The sequence below is a fragment of the Sceloporus occidentalis genome, unplaced genomic scaffold (assembly GCF_023333645.1).
Source record: "Sceloporus occidentalis isolate IW3139 unplaced genomic scaffold, rSceOcc1.0.p SCAF_55, whole genome shotgun sequence".
Taxonomy (NCBI): domain Eukaryota; kingdom Metazoa; phylum Chordata; class Lepidosauria; order Squamata; family Phrynosomatidae; genus Sceloporus; species Sceloporus occidentalis.
In genome coordinates, this window is record NW_028317035.1 from 2440644 (window position 1) to 2463914 (window position 23271).

The following is a 23271-nucleotide window of genomic DNA, read 5'->3' on the forward strand; positions in this document are numbered from 1 at the left end:
GATCAGGTAAATGCTTAGGCAGAGCATTAACATGACTATGCAAAAGGTCACTGCAACTACCTGAAGTATACATTTCTTGGAATTTATGGCTGTAATATTACATGTAGTAGTAAAGATAGCAGTAAAATGACTGTACATAGTATATACAGACAGATGCTTTGTTTTTGTTGGGGAAATTATACTGCATTTCTATTTGTATGGCTGTACTGCATGAAAGTTCAAATTAATACTGTATTGTATCATTTTGAGTGTTTTTACATAAAATAGTTTAATGGATTGTTATACTTTTTTAATATACGTATACACATACAAAGCATAGGACGATACAGATCAAGAAAGGCTATATTAGGCTCTCCGCCATAGCTTAGTCTGTGTATGGTGTGTGAGTTTAGTATTAGGGCTGTTTGTTTCCCATTTTTGACAGTTTGTGGCTGTATGTGTGTGTGTGTTAGTGTCTAGAGTTCTGCATTTGGCTCATATTTGCAAGGATGATGAATTGATGGTGGATTTGCAATGGGACAAAGGTAGCGACAGAACAGGACCGCAGGGTTAGGAGCGGTGACCTCATATAGATGCCCAGCTGAGAAGGCCTTTAAGGTTGGTATCAAATGGAGGTCTCCATGCTGTGCATGGGGCTCTCAGATGGGGACACTTTGATTTCTGTTGGGCACGGTTCAGTAGAGGAGTTGTTGTTATGGTTGTGCGTCTGTTCTTCGTGTCCTTTCAGGAGACCCCGAGATTCCTCACCCTCGCTGTCACTGTCTGTGAGTGAAGGGGCAGATCCCGCTTCCCGTGGCATGAACTCAGGGTGGGTCATGAAGCTATGGATGGCACTGCGGGCTTGTGGCTTCTCCAGCCCCTCATACAGGGAGCTGCGGAACGCATTCACCACTTTAATCTGTTACAGGGAAAAGACAAAAAAGCAGTGTGTGAGACCACTGGACTTAGTGCCAAGGATAGAGAGGAAGAATGCTTGAGAGACTGAGAGAATAATAATAGAACTGAAAGAACAGAGAAAGAACAAAGATAAATGTGTGTGTGTGCACGACACAGAAAAAAAAGTGTGAAAAAAAAAAGAAAACAGAAATATAAATGGAACAAAAGGCTTTTTGGAGCCACCCGCAATAAATAAAAAATTAACCAAATACATGGAATAAAAAGTTGAAGTTAAAGTCTCTCAGGTCCGAAATGTCGATGAACAGAAACGAAAAACGTGCTGGGCAACAGCTACTGAAGAACGGCATCTTACAGGGTTTTTTTGAGGGCTACATTACATTATTAGCTCCCAGCAGTTCTCTAGTGGGAATGGATTAACGGATTATTTAAAAATGAAAAGTCTTGCAAGACATTCACAAGTCAAAACATTACACACAAAATATATGTAAAAAAACCCACACATAACAAAAAAACACAAATAAAGTCTTCTGTGCACTAAAAATCACAAGGCATACCACACAAGGATAGAGATCTTTGGTATGAGCAAATTCTCAAACCGTCATTAACATTACAAATTAAGGCCATTAAAGTTGCAGCCCCAGCTTTCAGAAATTACATGCTCATTTGTACTGAAGGAACACACTTTCGCTCATCTTTAAAGTCTGGCCGTGCATTTATGAGCTTTGTTAACCAATATTAAGGAGGTCATTGTGTATACCGGCCATCAAAAACTTTAAGATTAGATGTTTATTTATAATCTACAGTCCATCAGTCCTCATACTGAGGTTTTCAAGTGTAGTTCTAAGCAGGTCTGCACCTTTAATCCCCACAAAACACAATGTTCTAAACTCAGAAAAGCAAACATGCAAATGTTGCAGGCATCAGGGCATCCCATGCAGACATTCAGCTGAAAAACTGAAGTAACTCAGTGGTGCAACCAGGACTGAAATCTTTTACAGTAGAAAATCCTTGTAGAAGTAGGATGTAAATCCAAGATCCCTCTGAAATTTGATTTTGAAATGAACAATGAAAGAAGCATCTTCATTATGTTAATAGTAACATTACTCTAGATATTTGTTGCTTTATGGACACAGTGTATCGGTTTGTGGTATTTAACCTTATTTGGTTTTTGTTGTGTGAATGTTCATTTGATGGCAAGCAACTTAGTAGAATGTGTGGGCTCCTTACAGAGTTAGTTAATAATGTATGTTCTTTGAAAGTTTAGATGGAAGCTTGTAAGGACCTTTGTTTCTGTTGGGATCAGTGTTGGGCACAGGGGGTCAGGGCAGAGTTTGGCATGTTCCTGGCTTGTTCATCTCTATATATATTGCATTTCCTGTTAAAAGATTACTGTATGATGTTCGAAAAGCAAGCACTTAACGTGAAATTGTACAATGTCCTGTAAAATAAATCCCCCAAACAAAATAAAAACATCCAGGATGTTGTCAATGGACAAGTGAAACCAGCCTACAACAGCAAAATACAAATACATAAAAAAATAATAATAAACTGTTGTTAAATGGTTTGCTACCTAGTATATTTCATAAATCCCAGTAGATCCAGCTGTTCTACCTGGGGCTAACTCCTAAGGTTAAGTGGTGATGATTTTTGTTAATTCACTTTTTTTTTGTAAAAAGCAACTGGTTTTCAACTTGACTTCTGGATAAATTACATTTTGTCAAGACAAATAAACTATGGATAAGCCACTTGCTTGAAGTTAAGTAATCTCAGAACTCTTAGCATTGTGACAGTTACAGTAAACCGCTAGAATCTTGTACCAGAAACACTAGAAAGGTTGCAGTGCAGCAACTCAAAATAAAATCTCAGCAATAATCTCTACTAACGAACCTGTGCCTGCTAACATGAACCAACTTCCTCTCCAAAATCATATGGCCCCAATTAAAATTGCTAGGGAAAGTTATACTAATGATGGGAACTTTGTTCATTTAACCAAATCTGACAATGTTCTAGAGGATGTGTGTTTCTTCATTGTTTGTGAGAATTGGTCTGCCACCTGTGAGTAGAAAAAGCAAGGAAAAAAAAAAAGAGCATTCAAAATAACAGACACAATCGAGAAAAGAAACAGAACAAAACAAAAAGGCAAGGGAAAGAAAAAGTGCTCCCTTGCAACGACCCAAGGTTGAGTGGTACGCATGCCTTTGTTAGATTCCCTGGTTATTTTAGAAAAGGACAGTATTAAGAGACAGACAGAAAAGAGCAGTGACCAGCAGCCGAAGTGCACAGCATGCATTGTAATAGTGTTGAACTCACTGCCCACAGAAGCAGCAGCAGAAGTGGCTGGGGGAGAGGTAGCAGAGGACAGAGCTACGTGTGTTGGGCTAGAGACATGTTTAGCATCGAGGTGCTGGCTAATGGTGGAAGGCTGGCGCCTCAGAGCCCCTTGTAAAGAGGTACCGCCCGTCTGGAATGTATAAACTACGTCCATCTGTAAGGAATCAGAGGGAGACACACCAAAGTCAGAGGAGGAGGAGGTAGGAGAAAAATAGAGAATAAAAAGAGGGAAAAGGGCAAGGCAGTGCAAGAACCCAAATAGCGAAATAAGGGAAACAAAATCAAAAGTCAGTAGGAAATAGAGAGAGTTTGACTATAAAATAAAGTAAAGAGAAAAAACTCCAGGCCTTAAGGACCAAAAATATACCAGGATTTCGATAAATCTTTGGTTTCAACACAAGGGATGCAATGGGTTCTGTACATTTTAACTGTCTGTGCTCATGCTGGTATATCTAAAATGGCTGGTCTGGTTTTGGCCCTTTAAGCCCCGGAGTTTGACATCCTTGAAAACAAAATCTAAAGGTGAATTAGAGAAGCATAAATGGTGGTGCTTAATAAAATTTAAGGTGAATTAGAGAGAAACATACATAGGGGTGTTTAGAGAAAAATAAGCATGATTGTAGGCGGAAGCTGGGAAAGAGGGAATGTGGATTGGCATAAGGAAGACCAATGATTTCATATCACAAATTATTAGTTTTGGAAGAAACAGACTTAACCAGATATTAGAGAGAGAAAATAACACACATTTCTGCTTTTGAACATTAAAAAAAATGCTGTTTTCAGCTCAGTCAATACTACACTTTTACTGCAAGTCAGAAATTTTCTGTGATGCGTTCCAAATGGATATATGTTTGAAAAATAAAAACAAGTCAGATAATCTTTTTTACATGCAAACTTACTTGTAGTATTAGCCCTTGTTCTTAAGAAAAAAAAGCATTCTGATAAAGAATTATAAAAAGGGGGATTACTGGTTAATGACAAAATGGTAAAGTAATGAAAAAAAACCTCGTAAAACTCATACGCGTCAAATAGCACCTTAAAAACTAGCGAGGGTGGTGGATTCTAACAACCATTTTCTTATCTCTTGTCCCAAATGCAAACCTGTCGCACCACAAGAGGGTGAACTCTGGGTGCTTGTTAATCGTGGTTCAGTATAAAGGATGAGGGTAATCAAAACTATACCGCTGCAGATGCAGCAGACTAGGTCACTAAGAACATGTGGTGAAAGTGATTGCACCTCTATCCTCTATTGTTAAAGTTTGACAGGTCAGGAAAAATGTCAGGTTTAATGCTCTATATACCCATCAGCTTGCCTGTTAAAAAAAACAACAAAAAAAAAAACAACCCAAGACAATATGCAACTAATTACAACTGATATAAAACAGGATACAAACCCTTTATGATGTCAATGTCAGGCCCATTCAGGGTGCGAAGCCTAGTTTTTCCTGTCTTGCGACAGTTCCCCCCTTTGCTGTAATCCATTCCTGGATTTCCATGTGCTCTGCCGTTTACTTTTGATACTTTGTTTCAGTCCTGCTCTTAGCTTCAGCTTCTGTTTCCTTTATAAGTTGTGCCCCACCCGTTTGTCTCAGTCTGCAGTCGATAGGTATGTTTTATGTTCTGTTTAGATTTAATGTTTAGTTTCAGCTTTAGAAATTCAGTAGGTAGGGTTTACCGCTAGGACCCACCAAATATTGGAGTACTTTGGCGTACTGCTTGTGACTAAATTTCCAATTGTTATCATATAGTCCTAGGCTAGTTCCTGTGTCTGTCTTTTATGTGCCTTTGCCCTATTTTCCCTGAATCATCTGAGGATTTTGATTGCTCTCTCCTCTCCCCATGTCCCAGTTAAGATATCTTATCCTTGCTTAAAGGAGAAGCATCTGAGGATCTCGGCTCCTCACTCCTTCCCCTGTGTTCCTTGCCTTGTTCCCTGTCCTTTGTATGTGTGTCTTGTCTGGTTATGTTCCTTGCTCTGTCCCCATGTCTTGCTATGTTCCTGCTGTTTCTCTGCTTAGCTTCCCTACTCCCAGCCTGCAGCATCCTGCCCATTTCTCTGTAGAGCTATGTCTCATACGTGCTCCAGGGTGCCTGCAAGATATCACCAAGTTTTGTTTTGAACTGGACAACATCCGCTGCTATGTCAGGGCCCTGGAATGTGGCCACACAACCCTAGGTGCTCATCACCCGGAAGAGTGCAGTTGCCCTGCACCAGGCCCTGTCCAATTCCGCTACTGCGCAATAACTCCTGTACACCATCTTTGGGCGCTCTGGGTACAGTTGTCTGTATGGACGACCCAGTCAAATACAACAAGGTACTTAATATATTGACAAAAGGTGATATTTGTTAACCTTTGAATAATAATTCTTGAGGTAGTATGCAGTTAAGTATAGGGATCAGTTAGAAAATTGGTATTTTCCTAGTTTGTATCGACAAAAAAAGATTCCCAACTTTTATTTGGCTGCATTTGCAACCTTACTTCAGAGCAGAATTCAGTCGGAAAAAGGGTTTTAGAAAGGCACGGAAGAACTGTCAAAAAAAAATAAAAAAATAAAGTACCTGAGTCTGGATTCGGTTGAGACCTCTGAACCATAGGATCTGGCCTCTTCTCATTTCCATCTCTGCATGGTCTATCTCATCCACATCCTCTTGGAGTTCCTCATGCTGAATTTCTTCTTTCATTGGACCATGCCCAGCCTCCTTCAGGAACTTGAGCCGACTGGTGGGAACTGTACATATCAGCTACAAGGAGAAAGGCAAACAGAAAAACTGATATAAAGAGAAGGTGCAGAGGTATAGTAGACTTCCAGACTATGTAAAGGAAAAAAAAAAAAAAACCAGAAAAGCAAACGTTCAAAGGAAAAATTAATACTTTCAAAAGATTAGATATTTGACACCAACCTGGCCCCAAAGCAGCTCGCCCACACCAATGAATATACACCAGAACCACTGGGATAAAGAGAGTCCTGAACAGCTGAATGGCTTTCCTCCAAACTCAACAATTATGATCTGCAGACAGGGAGAAGGGAATATTTAATGGCAAAATATTAACAATGTTAATGACAAGGCAGGAAACAATGTGGCAGAATGAATAATCAAAAGGGTAGAAGGTATGGCAATATGAGGAAAGATAAGAGGTTGGACACAGAAAATAATTTAAAGAAATGGTAGAGATGGAAGTCATAATACACAGGGGAAAAAAGTCACTCTTAAAGGGAAAGTTACATAGACTTGATACCTGTGCCCCAAAAGTACCCAGTACCACAGCACAAAAGATTGGGTTCCGGAAGATATTGTCAAAGACATTGCGCTCTCCATGTATCTTGCGAGCATTAATTTCATTAAAAAGCTGCATCATAACAAAAGTGTTGAAGACAATGGTGTAGTGTTCTGAAGGAGGTGAATGCAAGGGTGCATTCCTTCCACTGTCAATGTCAAAAAATGTCTCGCCTGTAATGAAAACAGAGACAGAGAAATGTAATATGGGAAGACCTTTACAGGGAAAAGAAAGAACATATAATGCAATGATTGACACTGTGTATAAAGAAAGAGGGAACTTTTATAGGGCACATGGTTTAGATAAAGGGAAGACATGTGGAGAAGATAAAATAGCCCAGCCTACGTAGAAATGAATAGCCAAAACTACACAATGATACAATGAATTTTTAGTCCAAAGAATGTATAAAGCCTCAAAGTATAAGCCTGACCTGCAAAAAGTAGAGTGAAGATGATAGTCAGTTGATACACAGCATGTCCAAGAATGTTTTTCATCATAGTGCGGGAGATGAGAGGCTTGTTGCGCCCATATGGTCTTCTAAGAAGTAAGGATTGAGTGGGAGGCTCTGTAGCCAGTGCCAGAGAAGCAAAAGTGTCCATGATCAGATTGACCCACAGCATCTGTACAGCCTTCAGTGGAGAATCCTGCACCACAGGAAAATCAGTGTTATGCATTGTTCCATTTCCCCCCCTGCTGAAGAATATTGCCAAGGGTGTCTTGAGCAAGAAAATTAGCAAAAAGAGCAAGGAAGAATCAATGGGCATGGAATCAGAGAATGTTCATGATCGAGTAAAGATTGTGGTATCCATGTTCAAGATACACATGTTGTTTTGGAGTTTAAGTATTCATGTAAGAATTTTAGGCAGACTATTCACATTTGATATGTGTACAGTTATCTAATTTAGAGAAATAGGTTTAAAAGTAGAGTCACAATATGACTTCTCGAAATACAGTGTGAAAAAACAAACCCTGGATATCTGCTTACACAAAGTTGGACCCTCAAAATCAGCAATCTGCAAGACAATGATGTAATTCCAAGGGACTTAGAAGATTAAATGTCATGTGAAATAATGTATGTCTAGTGCTTCTTGACTATTTGAATTCAGAATACTTTGGGGACGGTGTTTGGGGGAAGAATACCACATGCCTGGGTTATGCAGGCTCCAGTAAAAGCCACAATTACTGCCACAACGTTAACGGTTAGCTGAAACTGCAGAAATTTGGAGATGCTGTCATATACATTGCGACCCCACATGACCGCCTTCACAATGCTGGAGAAATTATCATCTGTCAGGATAATGTCTGAAGCTTCCTTTGCCACATCTGTGCCAGCAATACCCTGTGAAAGAAAGGACAGCCTGAGTGCTTGCACACGGGACGGCAAGGAAATCACAAATGATGCATTTACTGTAAAGCGTTAGAGAAGATTATCAGGATATGACAGTCAGCATTTTAGCATTATAAAATAAATTGCAAGAATAACACAAAAACCTTTTATTCCCTTAAGGAAAATGGGTTGAAAACAATGCATTTTGATCCCGTACAGCCTTTGTCATTAAGGGGTTAGCAGGATCAATGTATCACATAGTCTGAACGTACCATAGCAAATCCCACATCAGCCTTTTTCAGTGCTGGTCCATCGTTCGTACCATCACCTGTCACAGCCACCACCTGCCTCTGTTCTTCTACTGTACTGTCAATTATACCTACAACAAAAAACATAAGTCATGTTCCTCTGCAACAACTTGTGATTAAATGGCACATTTTACACACAGAAACATTTTTACCTTTCACTAATGTATGTTTGTCTGTGGGGGATGATCGAGCCAGAACACGAAGTCTAGGCCACACTTTATCCAACTTCTCCTGCTCTACCTAGCAGACAGAAAAGAGGAAGATGACGCATACAAAAACACATAATTAGACATCATAAACAGTAACAGCAAAACGAGTAAAACCAAAAGGCAAAAATGCAATGATTCAATTGTTCAAGTACCATTGGGCTGTGGGTGTGAGGTGTAAACCAAAATACAACTCAGAAATGTCACTTCTGGGGAGTAACCCTAAATAAAGCGACCATCATTATGTTATGCCCTAGAGCACTATTTTAGTTTTTGTAATCAGTGAAGCTTTATTGTCCTTCTCTGTTGCTGCAATCACATCAGAGCTTCAGAGAAATGATTCTTGTTCACCCAGCAGCTGCTTGTTGACATTTGTCAGCAGCTCCATGACCACTGGCACAGATGCCTGCTAGACAGGCTAGGCAAAATGAATGGACTATGACCGCTGTTATTACACATAAACAATATATGTATAAATGTTTATAAAATGATCAACAATTAAGTGCAAGTAAACCTCAGGTTTGTCATGTCTACAATATACTATATTCAAATATTTCATTATCTTAAACAACAAGACCATTTTACGGTTTTATTTTGTCACTAATCTTTCTTACACTAAACATTACCCCTCAACCCTTTAATGCCAGCAATACTCTCAAACCTTCTTAACCCAAGAGTGTGTTCCATTCTACATAATAGACTGACACAATGGCCAATTATCCTTACTGAAGGACAGCTGCAACAACAATGTTCAGTCTTTCTGGGCTACACGACTGTGCTTACATTGGGACACATTTACAGCGCTGTGTGTTTTTGTCTTACAATAAACATGACATGCAGCCCAGAAATTAATTAGGATAACTCCCCTTCATGTCTACAATTAATACAAAATATTTACCTTGTCTGAATGTAAAATATAATGACATTTGGAGATATCCTACAGTGTTAGTTTAACTATTGACTTTTGATCCATTGCCGCTAATCAGCATGGTCCTCCACATAATCTAATACTGAATGTAGCAAGTGTTACATTCCGGGAAACATCAATATGAAATACGAGAAAACCTCTAGGATTCATTAAGTATATTACAAGGACTGTCAACCATTTTGCCAAGCAGTTATGGTAAAAATTGATAAGATTGTGGAAGTGAAATGTGTGTAGTTACCGTGAACACATAGAATGAAATGGCACGTTCAGCTTTTTTTTTGTCCCCATCTATTCATTTGGTTAACCTTTCACTGTAAATACTTATATTTGCTTTAATAAGACAATAAGCTTTGCAATACATTGTGATTTAGTACCACAAAAAAAGTGTCTCCTAAAGAAGCAATTCCACAATTTCCTTATCTTCCTCACCTCCCCTTTTTCATTCCGGATAAGCGTGTTAAATTCCTTTCCTTCCAAGCACAGGAAGTCTTCCCCAGGCTGCAAGATTCCACACTTGGTAGCAATGGCACGAGCCGTATTTATATTGTCACCAGTTACCATGCGCACAGTGATCCCTGCACGTTGGCACATCTGGATAGCTTCGGGCACCTGTGAATACATGTTAGCCAGAAGAAATTAGAGGAGAAAGAACATGTTCAAATTATGAAACGAACCATTGCTTTCATTATACGAGTATAATAAATACAGAATGTACTACCTCTGGTCTGACAGGATCTTCTATGCCAACTACAGAGATGCAGGTGAGATCAGACAGAATGTTTCCCTCATTGTCCCAATCAGGCTCTGTTCCCGCAGGGAAGTCACGATATGCCAGACAGATAGTACGTAATCCATCACATGCCATAGGTTCAATCACCTTCTTTACCATCTCATCTCGGTCTCTTGACTTGAAAGGACCCAATTCCCCTTCTTGGTCTAAAATCTGTGTACATCTGTGAGAACGAGAAGGTGTAAAATAAATTTTTGGATATGCAAAGAGATTGACCTGAAACTGGAACCTCTGTCTTTGTGCAGTATTTGTCCCTTATTTTTATTTCCACATCGTGACCCTGGCTGTATTTAGTTGCTTACACTATTTTCCTGAATTGGTCTCAAAACCTTTACATCCAATGAGTTGTATGCTTACTTGCGCAGGATGATTTCAGAAGCTCCCTTGCTGTACATCCGAAATCCCCCTGATGGTTCGCTCAGTACTGTACTCATGGATTTGCGCACTGAGTTGAAGGTATAAACCTTATACAGTTTCTCCTCCGGAATCTCATTGCGTACAGCCTGGTAATCTTGCTTTAGATCCAACACAAAGCCAAGCAGGGCACATTCTGTCTTGTTGCCCACCTGCCGGGGAAGACCACCTTCTTTCTCAGGCGGCTGAAGTTGTAAGGAAGAGAAAAAAAATATGACAACCAATATGTAGAAAGCAAACTGCAAAAAAGAGTCACAAATACATTAAAGGAGAAAAACAACTGCCAATGTGTGCCTTTTATGCATGCAAATAAAATTTGCAGTGACATCTAATTTACAGGAACTTGAAAGAAACACAGGATGCTCCACTGCATAAATAGCAGCTACAAGAAAACAAATTAATCCCTGAAAACTCAATATATCGAGCGTGAATCATTCAGATTATTCTCATCCATTGCACAAATGCATGTATGTAAGGAAACAGGTTTAATGGTTTGCAGTGTTTCAAATGACATTGATGCAGGTACAGCACACCACTATGTTTAGAAAAAAATCTGTATAAATGTTGTTTTCAGAGCCAGTGAAGAGCGTCTCAGGCTACGAAATATCCATTCCCAAAAGCCCCTTATCCTATTTACATATTAAGAAACGGAGGGTGCTTTCAATTCTTACCAGGATTTTCGAAGTGTATGCTGAGTTGACAGAAATCCCATTGACAATCAGCTCAAGCATCTTGGGGTTAAGTGCTTCAGGATCAGGAATTTGACGATAGTGCGTGCCACCAACATAAGCTTGAACAACAGTCATGCGGTTCATAGTCAAAGTGCCTGTCTTGTCTGAGCAGATGGCTGTAGCATTACCCATGGTTTCGCAGGCATCCAGATGGCGCACAAGGTTATTGTCCTTCATCATTTTCTGAGAAGGAAATAGGAAGGTTAAGGTTTTAACCAGTCCAAAAAAAAAAAAAAAAAAAAAAGGATTGTCCAAATAAATTCCATACATCCAACAACCAAAGTATCTGAAACCACTAACCTTGACAGAGTAAGCCAGGGATATTGTGACTGCAAGAGGCAGCCCTTCAGGAACTGCTACGACCAGCACCGTGACACCAATGATGAAAAACTTGACAAAATACTGGATGTAAATGGGAGTGCACTCTGCCAACCACGGACGTCCCATCACGCCAAACGTGTGAATTACAAAGTACAGTACCAAAATTATGACCGTAATGGCAGACATGATGAGGCCTGAAATGGTTAGGGTGCAAAAAATATTTTTAGATTTTGTGCACAAATTTCACACACAATCCATTTTTTTTGCTAAAATATTATAAAAACATTTACAAAGCGAAGACTGTAGTACCTTTCAAAATTACAGAATAAATTAAACAGTTCTTTGAAAGGGTTATACCACAACACTAGTGAGCCTTCTGGCCTTAGAAGTTTGTCCTACTGTATGTCATGGTTCCTGAATGAACTTAAAATACTTACTCCTTTTAATGTCTTTGCCATGCATATTTATACATTATGCTCCTTACATCATATAATATATGTAAAATATTTACAATACTTTTTTCCACACTGTTGCTTTTCTTTTGTAATAACTCACTAAACTACTAGTTTCCCTATTCCCCAATTTGTTATACCTGCTTTCCCAATCTGCACTGCTAGTCGGGTCAGCTTTCCTTGCAGGACAGATTTTTCCTTCTTTGGAACTTTAATCACTTTTTTCTCCTTTTCTTCGCTCTCAACCCCCTCCTCACTCTTCAGAGGTTGAATTTCCAGAGCTACACCATCCTGAGCTTTGGCTGGAAAATGAGTGAAATATATAGCGGTCAGGTTAGAAATACAGCAAGGCTCACTGTGAATAAGACATAGACAGCAAAGAGGACACAGGACCAACAAGCCACAGCACAACCAAAAGTGAGCTTAGACAAAATTACCAGGGAGCAGTGATCAAAGAGCTTTTAAAAAGGTGTATGTGAAAGTGTAAGGAAGAAATAAGAAAAGAAAAACATAAAACAAAAAAGTAAGATACAAAAGACATGGTGGGAAACCCTGCACAAAATGGTGTGTTAGTAGTGAGTCCAGCTTAGTACGTCCCATTTCCACCTGTGTATTAAAATGCGTGGTTAAGGGCAATTGATACGTTTTAGAAAGGAGTAGCGGTGCACTGACATTCTTTCACTTGTTGTATATTTGATGGCAGGATTTCTTCTCACATTCCTACACCTCTGCCTACATTGCAGCAGTGTGCCAATGGATAAAGCTGATATTAGAGCAATTGGTAATAAACCAAAGTGCACTCGAGCCTCTCAGAAACTCAGTGTTGGCTAGAACACTAACAAATAGGACAATACATTGTAAGCATTGATTGTTTGGTGGTGGGGAGGGGTAAGACATCAATATCAAATATTTAAACTTAAAGAAATTATTTTCTTGTCAGATAATAGACAGACATTTTTTATGGTCATCTTGCCATCAAAACATAAAATGTTGTCTGCCTATGGCCTTATGCTATAAAAAAGCAAAGACCAATATATGGTCTGAACAAGTCAATCGCTAAATTGACAAAACCACCAAAACAAGAAACAGTCCAGTTAAAGGCTTGCAAAATTACAGAGAAGAAGACCCTTTTCTGAATAGTGAATAGTCAGGTGAAAGCAAAAAATAAAAGCTGCTCCTCAGGACTCTCACCAGCTAGGTGGATACTGAAGTCAAGACATGGCTGTCACTCAGATCTGTAATTAATTTCTATGTGCTTAATGGTTAAAGGTATGACTACAGTTGTTTGTAAGCTCACCCATTACTGCCTTCAAGGGGCTGAAGAACATCCACCCTAGGTCTTTCTTTACTCTCCATCTTGTGAATTGTTTATTTTTTTAAATACATACAAAAAGGATCCTAAAGTCTGGGTCCAACATCACTAAACGGTTTTATTGGACCATTTATTAAGTAGTTTTAAAACACAGTGATCAATTGATACTTATTATTCATGAAAACATCACTCAACACTGAGGCAAATCATTCCTTAACTTTTTCATATAAATGTCCATTTATATGAATATTCATGTATGAATATTCTCGTCACATAACATTTTGCTGATATGCTAGCTATGCGAGTCATATCTGACTGTTAACACCAGATTGTGCTAATTTGCATGGCTTTCCCACCAAAATCACTGGTCCCCAACACCATTAAACATCTTTGGGCACGTTTGAGAAGGTGCAACACACCGACCTCTCTAGACACTCTCTTAGATACTGTAAAGGAGCGATAGAATGCTGTGTATCAAACAAGTCTGAAATGAAAGCAGATTGTGGTAGTGGACCAGCCTTTTGGAACCTACTGTATGTGGTGAAATCCAGAAATCATATGTGGCCATGAATTAGTCATCTCTTTTCACCATCACCTATTAATGAGCACAGTCACAACGGATAGTATTTTGCCTCCCTTTCAATCCTTTATTGAAATATGAAATATTCAAGCCGTACCCAAGACTTTCATTAATGCGTATGATTTTCAATATGAAGTCAACCAAAGGAAAATACTTTAGATCCATTTCAGTGACACCCAAATGTAAATATTCAATTATATTTTGTTAACAAACCTGTCAAAACAAATCTTTTTTTGTGGACCACAAAGACTTATCTTTACTATAATCTACTATCTTTATTATTTGCTGAGGACAAAGGAAATATAATATTTTTTTTATATATAGCACCAACACTTGTTAAATTGGATGGGGATTAACACTTAAAAAACCCCCAAAAAGCTCTGGTCTAGGGTTTGAATAATGTTATTATGGAAAATTACATTAGAGGATAGTGGACAGAATTAAAAATATACACAACAGTACCTATGCTCCAAAGTGATTTCACTATTGGTATAGCATATATCCAAGCAGTGCCCTGTCTTTTGGCATTGGAAGTCTCTTAGACTTGGAGGGGTAAGTGATATAAAGGGTGTTTTGCAGTGACTTCATTTTTTAGTTTAAAAGAAATGCATTCATAGTGTTTATTGTTTTTGTTTGTTTTTTAACACTTTTGTTCCAGTATGGTATATGGAATTGGTGCTGCACTGCAGATCAAAGGTTTGTTTGTTTTTGTGTTATTTAAACAGGGATCAGGTTAATGTTTATTTAACCCGCATCCTGCTGCCTAGAAACATCCTGCAATCATGTTAACTGTTGCAGCACCAGAATTATTTATACATGTGTACAAGAAACTCTCAAGCATTGTTTGTAAGATCAAACTAAATTTTAACACCACAAAAAAACTGACATGAACCCTGGTTCAATTATAATATAATACACCGCTACCTTTCAAGAGTCCCAAAGATAGAAAATGGTATAATGTTCAATTTAACAGAAATTACTTAAAGGGAGAGTAATGGCTGTTTTGCAGGTATCATCGTTGCTCAACTAAATGGGCTAAAGTAGAGGACTGCATTGGGAGGCGGGTCCCGCGGGCGGGAAGGCACTGTACCTGCGGGTCCCAGTAATCCCACGCAGTCCCACAAGGCTGTCTTCTCGCTGCTCCATAACAGTGTCTCCTATCTTGCTCCGCCCAGGAACAAGGCGGAGTCACGTGATGTGATATCACTTCCTGTGACTCCGCGGGAGCGGGATTAAAAAAGCAGTCCCGAGCAGGGTTCTAGGCTAAAGTACCCATTTAGTCGGTCAACTAAATGGGCTCTTACACACAAACAGCCTTTAGGCTTGTACAGCCGGCAATTACTTTCAAGGATTCCATGTATAAAGTGGATAGAGAGGCAAAAGGGGATCATTGTTGACTTTATTTGCATGCGCCTACCCAGAATCCCTTGTGGTTGTGGCAGCACCATGAGATTTCTTATGGAAAAACCGAGCCTTCTGGCTTGTCTGGTGTCTGTAGATGAGTGTTTAATAATACTTCTACTACCCCCTTAATTTTAAGTGGAAGGGTTTTCCATCACCTTTACCCATTATACGTAACAGTCTTTAGGCACAAACTATATTTCCGGCGTCCTCCTCCGGCAAGCACTTGCTAACACTTGAAAGATCCTCATGGTGGCAGCCCATACAAGCTCAGCTACCTAGGCATGCAATGTAGGGTCAGTGCTGCTTTTTAGGTCACACAAATTGCCACAGTTCAGCAGCTGCTTTAAAAATGAATCAGTCATCAAAATAATTCAACGTATTAAACTAAACAGTGATTTGTTTTCCCTTTTAATGAAGGGGTGAACTAACTGCTTCCCTGCCTGAAAGCACCTTATATTAGATTTACACAAATAGTCATGTTGCCAAGTGTGGTCACATTGGTAGGGTCAGCCCTAGCCACATTCCGAACCAATGTGAACACCTTCTACCATTTTGGTGAAAGCACGTAAAGAACGCCTGTTCCATGGCAAGCCGAGTCATGTGTGTTAAAAAAGAGTAATAACAAAACCATCATATAACAAGTGAAAATACTTGCAACCAAGTATTGTGGATTGCAAAATGTAGTTTTAGGTAAAGTAACAGATCCACATTAATAGAGGAGAAACAGAGCTTCCCCAATAACACATCACAGAAGACAAAAGTGTTTTCTGAAACACAATGAAGCGCAATACAATAAATCTATTATCATTCTAAAGAAAAGCATAGACCCTACTGTAAGAAATGAAGGGTGCCTTTAAAATGGGACATTACATTTATTGCATAATGTTTTGGGGACGATTTGGGTTTCTATAAGGTGAGATATCTGGTTTTACAATGTAAGGTAACTTGCATAGTAATGCATTACAAAGGGTTTGGAACAAAGGCTCCAACAGAGGTGGGATACCCCACAGGGGGTCAGACAACTGAATTCGATGTATATTAACATAACTGTGTGCATGTTTGCATAGACTACCTGTCTCCTCCATAATTGGGTCATACAGGAAATCTCTGGAAAGAGGGGTTGGGTGAACCACTTTCTGGGAGGTACAAGGAATTCTGGGATGACTAGTTAGGGGCTGCAATAGAAAGAAGAGTCTGAGTAAGAGAGAAAGGAGAGTCGGAGAAAGAAGAGACAGAGAAAGAAGAGCGCAGTGAACAGAAGTGTCCTGGGTCAGGAGACTCAGAACGAAGCTGCGCAAGATGTCGTTCGGGAGAAGCCTGTGAGCCAAGGTTTCCCAAGAATTTGTTTAAGTATCCCTTTTGTTTTGGATAATTATCAAATGTTTTGTGTATGTTATATGTTTTATAACCTGTAACAGTGACCTAATTCAATATCAATATACATTTTTCTATACGCTTGTATTTGTGCTTTATTCGTCACACATTCCCTAAAAGAATATCCCTGTAAGAGGGTCATAATTTCTTACATACAGCACATAAGCAAAGATGATAAGTGAAATGGTGGCTCCTGTGAACAGATCAATCACTAGCATTTTGACAAAAAAGGAACTTGTTGAGAGCTTTTCAGATCTTGCAGACGCAGTAAGATGGGTAACAGAGGAATAAATATAAGTATACAATGAAAGCAGAAAGTACAGATATGATAGGAGAGCCGCTGCTGTGCTAGGTGAAACCCTGGTAGCAAAATACACCCAAAGTGAAAGGCCAAAAACATGTAAAAGCACACACAGGACACAAACAAAATGTAATAACACATCCAACATCACATAAAAGTGGACATATTTAGTGCCCAATGAACGATAAATTATGAGCACCACATAAAAGTACTAAGTCCAACACCTGTGCATGAAAAAGTGTAAGGGTCAAGAAAGAGAAGAAAAAGTTCTGGCTCCTGAGAAGCAGGGATTCAACATCCCACATGTAGGTTCTAATAAAAGGTGCTGTGTCACATAAACAAAACATTAATTGAGCTCTGGGGGCTATTAAGCAAATAAATCTTCGCAAAACTCACGTAATACATTAAAATCAGCACATTCTTTTTAAGCTTTTCTCAGTTCCATAGCAACAACCTATCAGTGCACACTTTTGTGTCACATAACAAGTGTTCCGAGCAAAAATTATAAAAAAAAATTTGGTTTACACAGTCAACAACAATAGGAAGGATGTTTCTAATTGGTCCATACAGTCAACAGAAGTGTTTAGATGGAACAGCACCTTTGAAAAGGAAACCAAAAAAAAACAACTATATTCCTCAACTTTAGAAATGGAGGTTGCTGATTGGCCCTTTTATTTTAATGCGGTTTGTTTACACTGTATGATCCAGTGTTTCCAGTCATATAGTGTGAATTACATAATTACATTTTATATTTGCAAGTGAAGAATTCAAAGGTCCCACGCTATTGAGATTTATTTCTTGTTCAGGGATGAAGCAGAGACCATAAAAAGACCTGAGCACCAGAGTTAAGTTGCGCAGATGAAAGGGGAAGAACCAGTTGCCCACACAAGACTTATCTGTGAGATTAGGTCAGTTCCCTCAGTGAGATGGGAAGAGTTATTGAGAAGCTGTTTACCTTTGTTGCGATTTTCTGTAGGTCCTGGTTTTTTACCTGTTTGGACAAAGAAAGAAACAAAAAAGGAAGAAAAAAAGGAGGAGGGTTTCTGGTCACTTTGACTTCATGAAGTAAAGAGAGGTGGAAATCCCCCCACTAAGACGGAAGTGATGAAAGGGTGCCCCCTCACTCCAGAAATATCCCATGAACTGGGAGAAAAGTGTGATACAAGGATGAGACAGAGAAATCTAGAGATTTTTAGATCTAGGAATAGGAACAACAAAGAAAGATAGTAAAATGGTAGATCACAGGAAGGCACTAAGCAGCAATGAAAGAAGCAGAAATATTTGAAACAATAATGGGGAAAAGAGACAGACCAAGAAGAAGAAACATGTATAAGAGACAGAAAATAAAGATGGAAAACAGTCAGAGGGAATTCAATGACCCGAAAGAAAAACAGAATCACCAAAAAGTTTGCTCAAAAAAGAAAGGGTCAGGTTTATAAGATAGCAGGATGAGTATTATCAATAACTGACAGCAGAGTAAGTACACATGTGAGCACTGAGTACACAACAATGGCAAAACTACCAAAAACCTTTGGTTCAACAAGTTCCAAAAAAAAAAAAAAAAAACAAGTCCACCATATCTCTTATTTAAGTAGCAGGTACATCTCTGAGCTACTTCACAAGTCCTGCATATAAGTTTTCGTACACGTCTCCAGTGAGTTAATAGTGCTGAGAGCTACAATTTATCTAATATGAATTCATGTTACCTTTCTTTGATTTCTTATCTTCCTCAGCACCCTCATTTGCCCCCAGGAGGGTGAATATGATGCCTGTCTGAGAGTTGACACCAACGGCAGAGACCACCATGCGCCCAGACCCCTCCATCACATGGGTACCTGCAGGAAAACAGAGAGAAATGTGGTCTTGTTTGGCCTCAGTGGTGCTGGCATAACATAATCCTAATGAGGAACCAGTTTTACCCGACAGCAGCATGGGATCCTTCTCAAGAGATTTTTTCACCTGGTCGCTCTCCCCAGTAAGTGAGCTTTCATCAATTTTCAGGTCATTACCCTGGATCAAGATGCCATCAGCGGGCAAGAGGTCACCTGATGGGGGAAATATATGAGTAGCGGTACCTGTACAATACAGAGCAAAACATGCTAGAAAACGAAGTGGATCTTTACACATTTCATCTCTAACGTACCATACTTGATCTGTGCAATATCACCCACAACAAGTTCTGCCACCGGAATCTGTATAACTTGGCTCTTGCGGATAACTGTAAATTTCTGCTCTTGCTCAATCCGACTTTGCAAGCCACGAAATTGTTTCTCTTTGCTCCAGTCATTAAATGCTGTCACCAGGACCACAATGATGACTGAGAAAAGAATGGCAGCCCCTTCGATCCAGCCAGCCTGAGCTTCACCCTCATCTTCCACTCCTGCAGAAACCTCACCACACTCTGGAATAGGAGATCTCAACATTTTAGATGCAGGCTTTACACAAAGGAGCAGCAAAACAATGAATAAAAGTAAAGAAGGTGGACACAGTTATGACCATGGTTAAGGAATGAAGTTTCTGCTATAGAGGCTAACTTACACTTTAGAAAGTACATATTAGAGCAATCAAGCCATATGCTTTGCAATGTGCAAAAGCCAAGTCCTCAACGTATTAGTTCATTGTTTATCATTGTGCTTGGTTAAGAAAAAACGGAATTGGACAATTTCAGTGCGCCATCCACACAGTATTCACAATTGGAGAAATACAATCAATGAGGAGATGTATTGTAACCCCTTAAAGACTGGTGATGTAGGGGATACCTCATGAAAAACGGGTCCTTGAGGACCAAGAATTTATACCCTAAGTCATGGGGTTTGGCAAATGACAGCCAGGTCTACCCACTGACAGCTGGGGCCAAAAATGTTGTACAATTACATTCCACAGGGATTTAAATGTCCGAACAAAAGCCTCTTGATGGCTGTAAAGGAAAACACCACAGGAGAAACCCTCTACTGCACAGGGGAACCCTCTGATTGCTGTGTTGGGGGTCCAGTGACGTCCACTGTGCTAATAGAGATCCCTGGGATCATAAAAAGACCCCAAGGTGGTCTACACAGTATGAACTACTCTCTAATGTAGGGTAGTATCCAACCCAATTTAATTAATAGCTGTGTACACAAATACAAATATACAATTTGTAAAACTGTTTTTTTTTATTATACAAAATAATGTATAACATTTACAAAAATGGCTTCAAAAGAAAGCCCTACTTGTGCTGAAAAAAACAATATCTAATTTGTGTGGGTACATTAAGAGAGACACAGTTAAAACATGAAACTGCTGCAACCCTGTAGTGTAAAAAGCCCTTTTCCTTAAGGGGTTAAAATAGTACACACACACACACACACACACACACACACATTATATATTATATAGAAATAGACACACACACACAGTTTCATACTCTATAAATTTTGGAACAGGTCTAATGATTGTGGTTCTGCAAAGATTGAAGTATTTTTTTTTGTAGAGCTGCTTTACTTACGTTCATTGTCACTCCCCTGTGGGTGGTAGAAGGACAGACCCAGCGATATTATGGCTGCGATTTCCAGGATGATTAAGGTGACGTCTTGCAGTGCCTCCCACACAAGCTGCAAAAAGGTTTTGGCTTTTTTGGGAGGGATGAAGTTTTTACCGTAAATTTGTCTTCGCTTTTCCAGGTCTGATGGATTCCCTGACAATCCTGTGAGGGACACAAATAAAACCGTTATTAAATGAAAAGAAAAATCCCTAAATACGGGCGAGATTAAGAAACCACCCCCTGCCCCCCCCCAAAAGAAAACAGCCTGCTGTTTGGCGATGTCCCTATGCAGTGGGAGAATGCCTCGGAAATCGCAGTGTTGGAATGTATTCCAATGGAAGTACTACAGGCTGCACCGTGTATGGTATGCAACAGGTTAAGAGATACCGCATAGACAGGGAAATGACATGTTAGAGTTAAGAAATATTACCAATATGACTGCAGATAACATACAAGCCATTCTATATTACATAAGATTTGTTTTCAGTAACTAGCTGCCAGATAAGCAATTGACCAGCATTTGGCACTAAAACTACATTTTGAGCTGTCCCTTTGATTACATAAGACCAGGTGAACGCAAACATATTACTGCAACAGCAAGAAATAAACAGATATGGGAAAGGCTGAACTTGATGGACGCCTGTCTTTTTCCACAAATACCCCAACGCATTTTGTTTCACATTTTGTAATACATTCTTGCTAATCCTCATCTCGCAGTCACGTGGTCGTCTTTGCTTGCTGTTCACATAAACTGTAAAAATGCATTATGTTAGCTCCTAGACACTAACCACAGAGAAGCGGTTCATGGCTTCTTGGACACATACGGATCACAGCCCTGGATGGCAAAACCTCCGGTGGCCGCTTAAAAATAGGAATCCTTAGGGACCGCTGGAATGTCTTATGGCTCGGATACATTTAGCGGCATAACCCAAGTCAGAATATGTGCTTGCATGGGCATTGGGTTTAATGTCTTTATTTTATACAACTATTACTACTTTACATGTGTCAGTAATTTATGTCTATTAACATTCAGTGACCCAACCATTAACTAGCATACTTTAAACAAAACTAACATGAACCAGATAAGAACGGAGTGAGAAGAGAGGCAAATGCCAGAAGGCAGTGGGATACAGTTAATGGATTCCAGACACATGGTACTGATTAATGCCTGAAAGAAATGAAGAACAATTCCATATAATAAAAAAAAAATGAACACAAGAGAAAAGAAAGCAAATTCCTTCCTAGGCCTAAGCCAAAACTTCCAAGTGAGGAAGGAAGAACAATGGGATAATGACAAAAGAAAAAATAAGATCGTTTCACAACGATGATTTTTATAACGTTGGCAAACAGAATCATTATGCAGATTGCATGTTTTCTAATTTTAAATATATCACTGGGGTGCAACGGAGACGATTTGACAAGCCAAATGTATTTAGAATGCATAGTTAAGTAAGCAAATTTATCTTAACGCTTTAGTAAATAAACTCCGCTTTAAAGTACTTTAATATGGTTTTTATTTCCAGGAGGCTGCTTTGGACAACACATATAGATACTGTTCTCAGCTTCTGTTTCATGTAGTTCTTACTCTATACTCAAACTATAGCACGTACAGCAAAAACAGCATGGGCTGTATGTAAAAGATTGAAATCTAGAAATGACTTCCTCCAAGTTATTGTGACGTTATGAAATAACGAACCTTTTCAAAACCCTTGGTGACCATAGGAGGTACACCAACCAATGGGACTTAGTACGCCCTACAGAAAACGCGACGATGCATACCTTTAGGAATCAACTGGAGGCTTTGTGAATCACACATTCATGTGACAAACAGAACAAAAAAACTTTTCCACGCAGCAGAAGAAACAATTCTTGCGTCCAATCCTGAGAGCATGGTATGTTTTAATGATGCCTTGAAGATCCCAGATATTGATAATGTCCTCTACCTAGCTGATAAAAGTTTTCCAAACTTCTGCAACAAAAGTCTGGAAATGATGTTGGGCATGTTCTGATTACAACTTTCTTAACTCATTAAAACCTAAGCACACAATCTGGGGAGGCATCTCCAGATTTTGGTGGATAACCCTAAGCAAAATAAAATGGCACCAAAAATCTAATGTTTCAGCTAACATTGGCAGAGATTGGTAGCAAAATGGATGCTATTCAACCAGCTAAGCCATTCTTGCTGGAAACACACATCCGTGGAGGTCCTTCATAATAAATAGCCAAGAGAGGGTGTTGAAACCACATTCCAGTATCTCATGCGCACTCGCTCCGAACTCTCCCTTTGGTGAATAAACCCCTTTGGACACTATTAACACTCATCATACTAAATACAAAAAGACTTACAGCCTTGAACCAGCAATGTGCCATTTGTAATATTTGTTATATTGTTTGCACTATATGCACATGGTATGATACAAAGGCATTATCTGCCCTAGAAAAAAACAGCCTCAGATAAAAAAAAAAAAAAAAAAAAAAGATACAACTGGAAGCCTATTCACAGTTATATTGATATATTGGTAAATAGATTTAAAACAGCCAAAGCTCTTATATCTAGGGGGTCCCTGTTAAACATACTACACAATAAATGCCTAAAATCCTGAAGGATAAAAAAAACTTGTACTTTGGTATCCTATCAGCAGGTGTGAAAATCAGTTCCAAAAAGACAACATTTTACACACGTGAATTAGCGACCACGTTCCCAATGGAAAGTTAATCAGAACCCTTTACCCGACTTACTTATCAATTAAAAAGAAATGGGAAGTTTGCTGGTTTTTTTTTTTTTGTATTTTTTTTT

The 23271-nt window shown here is 39.1% G+C and overlaps 1 protein-coding gene across 1 annotated transcript in view; it reads right to left on the reverse strand.

Moving 5' to 3' along the window:
- Positions 1-604: 604 nt before the first annotated feature.
- The window catches only part of LOC149287918 (plasma membrane calcium-transporting ATPase 4-like), a 29564-nt gene continuing 6897 nt past the window's right edge, over positions 605-23271 (reverse strand). The window contains exons 2-20 of the mRNA XM_089492333.1: positions 20439-20636; positions 19098-19355; positions 18874-18999; positions 18661-18789; positions 17910-17945; positions 12124-12285; positions 11511-11725; positions 11151-11393; positions 10423-10664; positions 9994-10228; positions 9705-9884; positions 8294-8381; positions 8106-8212; positions 7654-7845; positions 6937-7150; positions 6468-6679; positions 6131-6238; positions 5789-5971; positions 605-898 (exon numbers count right to left, since the gene is read on the reverse strand). Of these exons, the coding sequence (XP_089348459.1) occupies positions 605-898; positions 5789-5971; positions 6131-6238; positions 6468-6679; positions 6937-7150; positions 7654-7845; positions 8106-8212; positions 8294-8381; positions 9705-9884; positions 9994-10228; positions 10423-10664; positions 11151-11393; positions 11511-11725; positions 12124-12285; positions 17910-17945; positions 18661-18789; positions 18874-18999; positions 19098-19355; positions 20439-20636 (3422 nt within the window). The remainder of the gene's footprint in view (positions 899-5788; positions 5972-6130; positions 6239-6467; positions 6680-6936; positions 7151-7653; positions 7846-8105; positions 8213-8293; positions 8382-9704; positions 9885-9993; positions 10229-10422; positions 10665-11150; positions 11394-11510; positions 11726-12123; positions 12286-17909; positions 17946-18660; positions 18790-18873; positions 19000-19097; positions 19356-20438; positions 20637-23271) is intronic.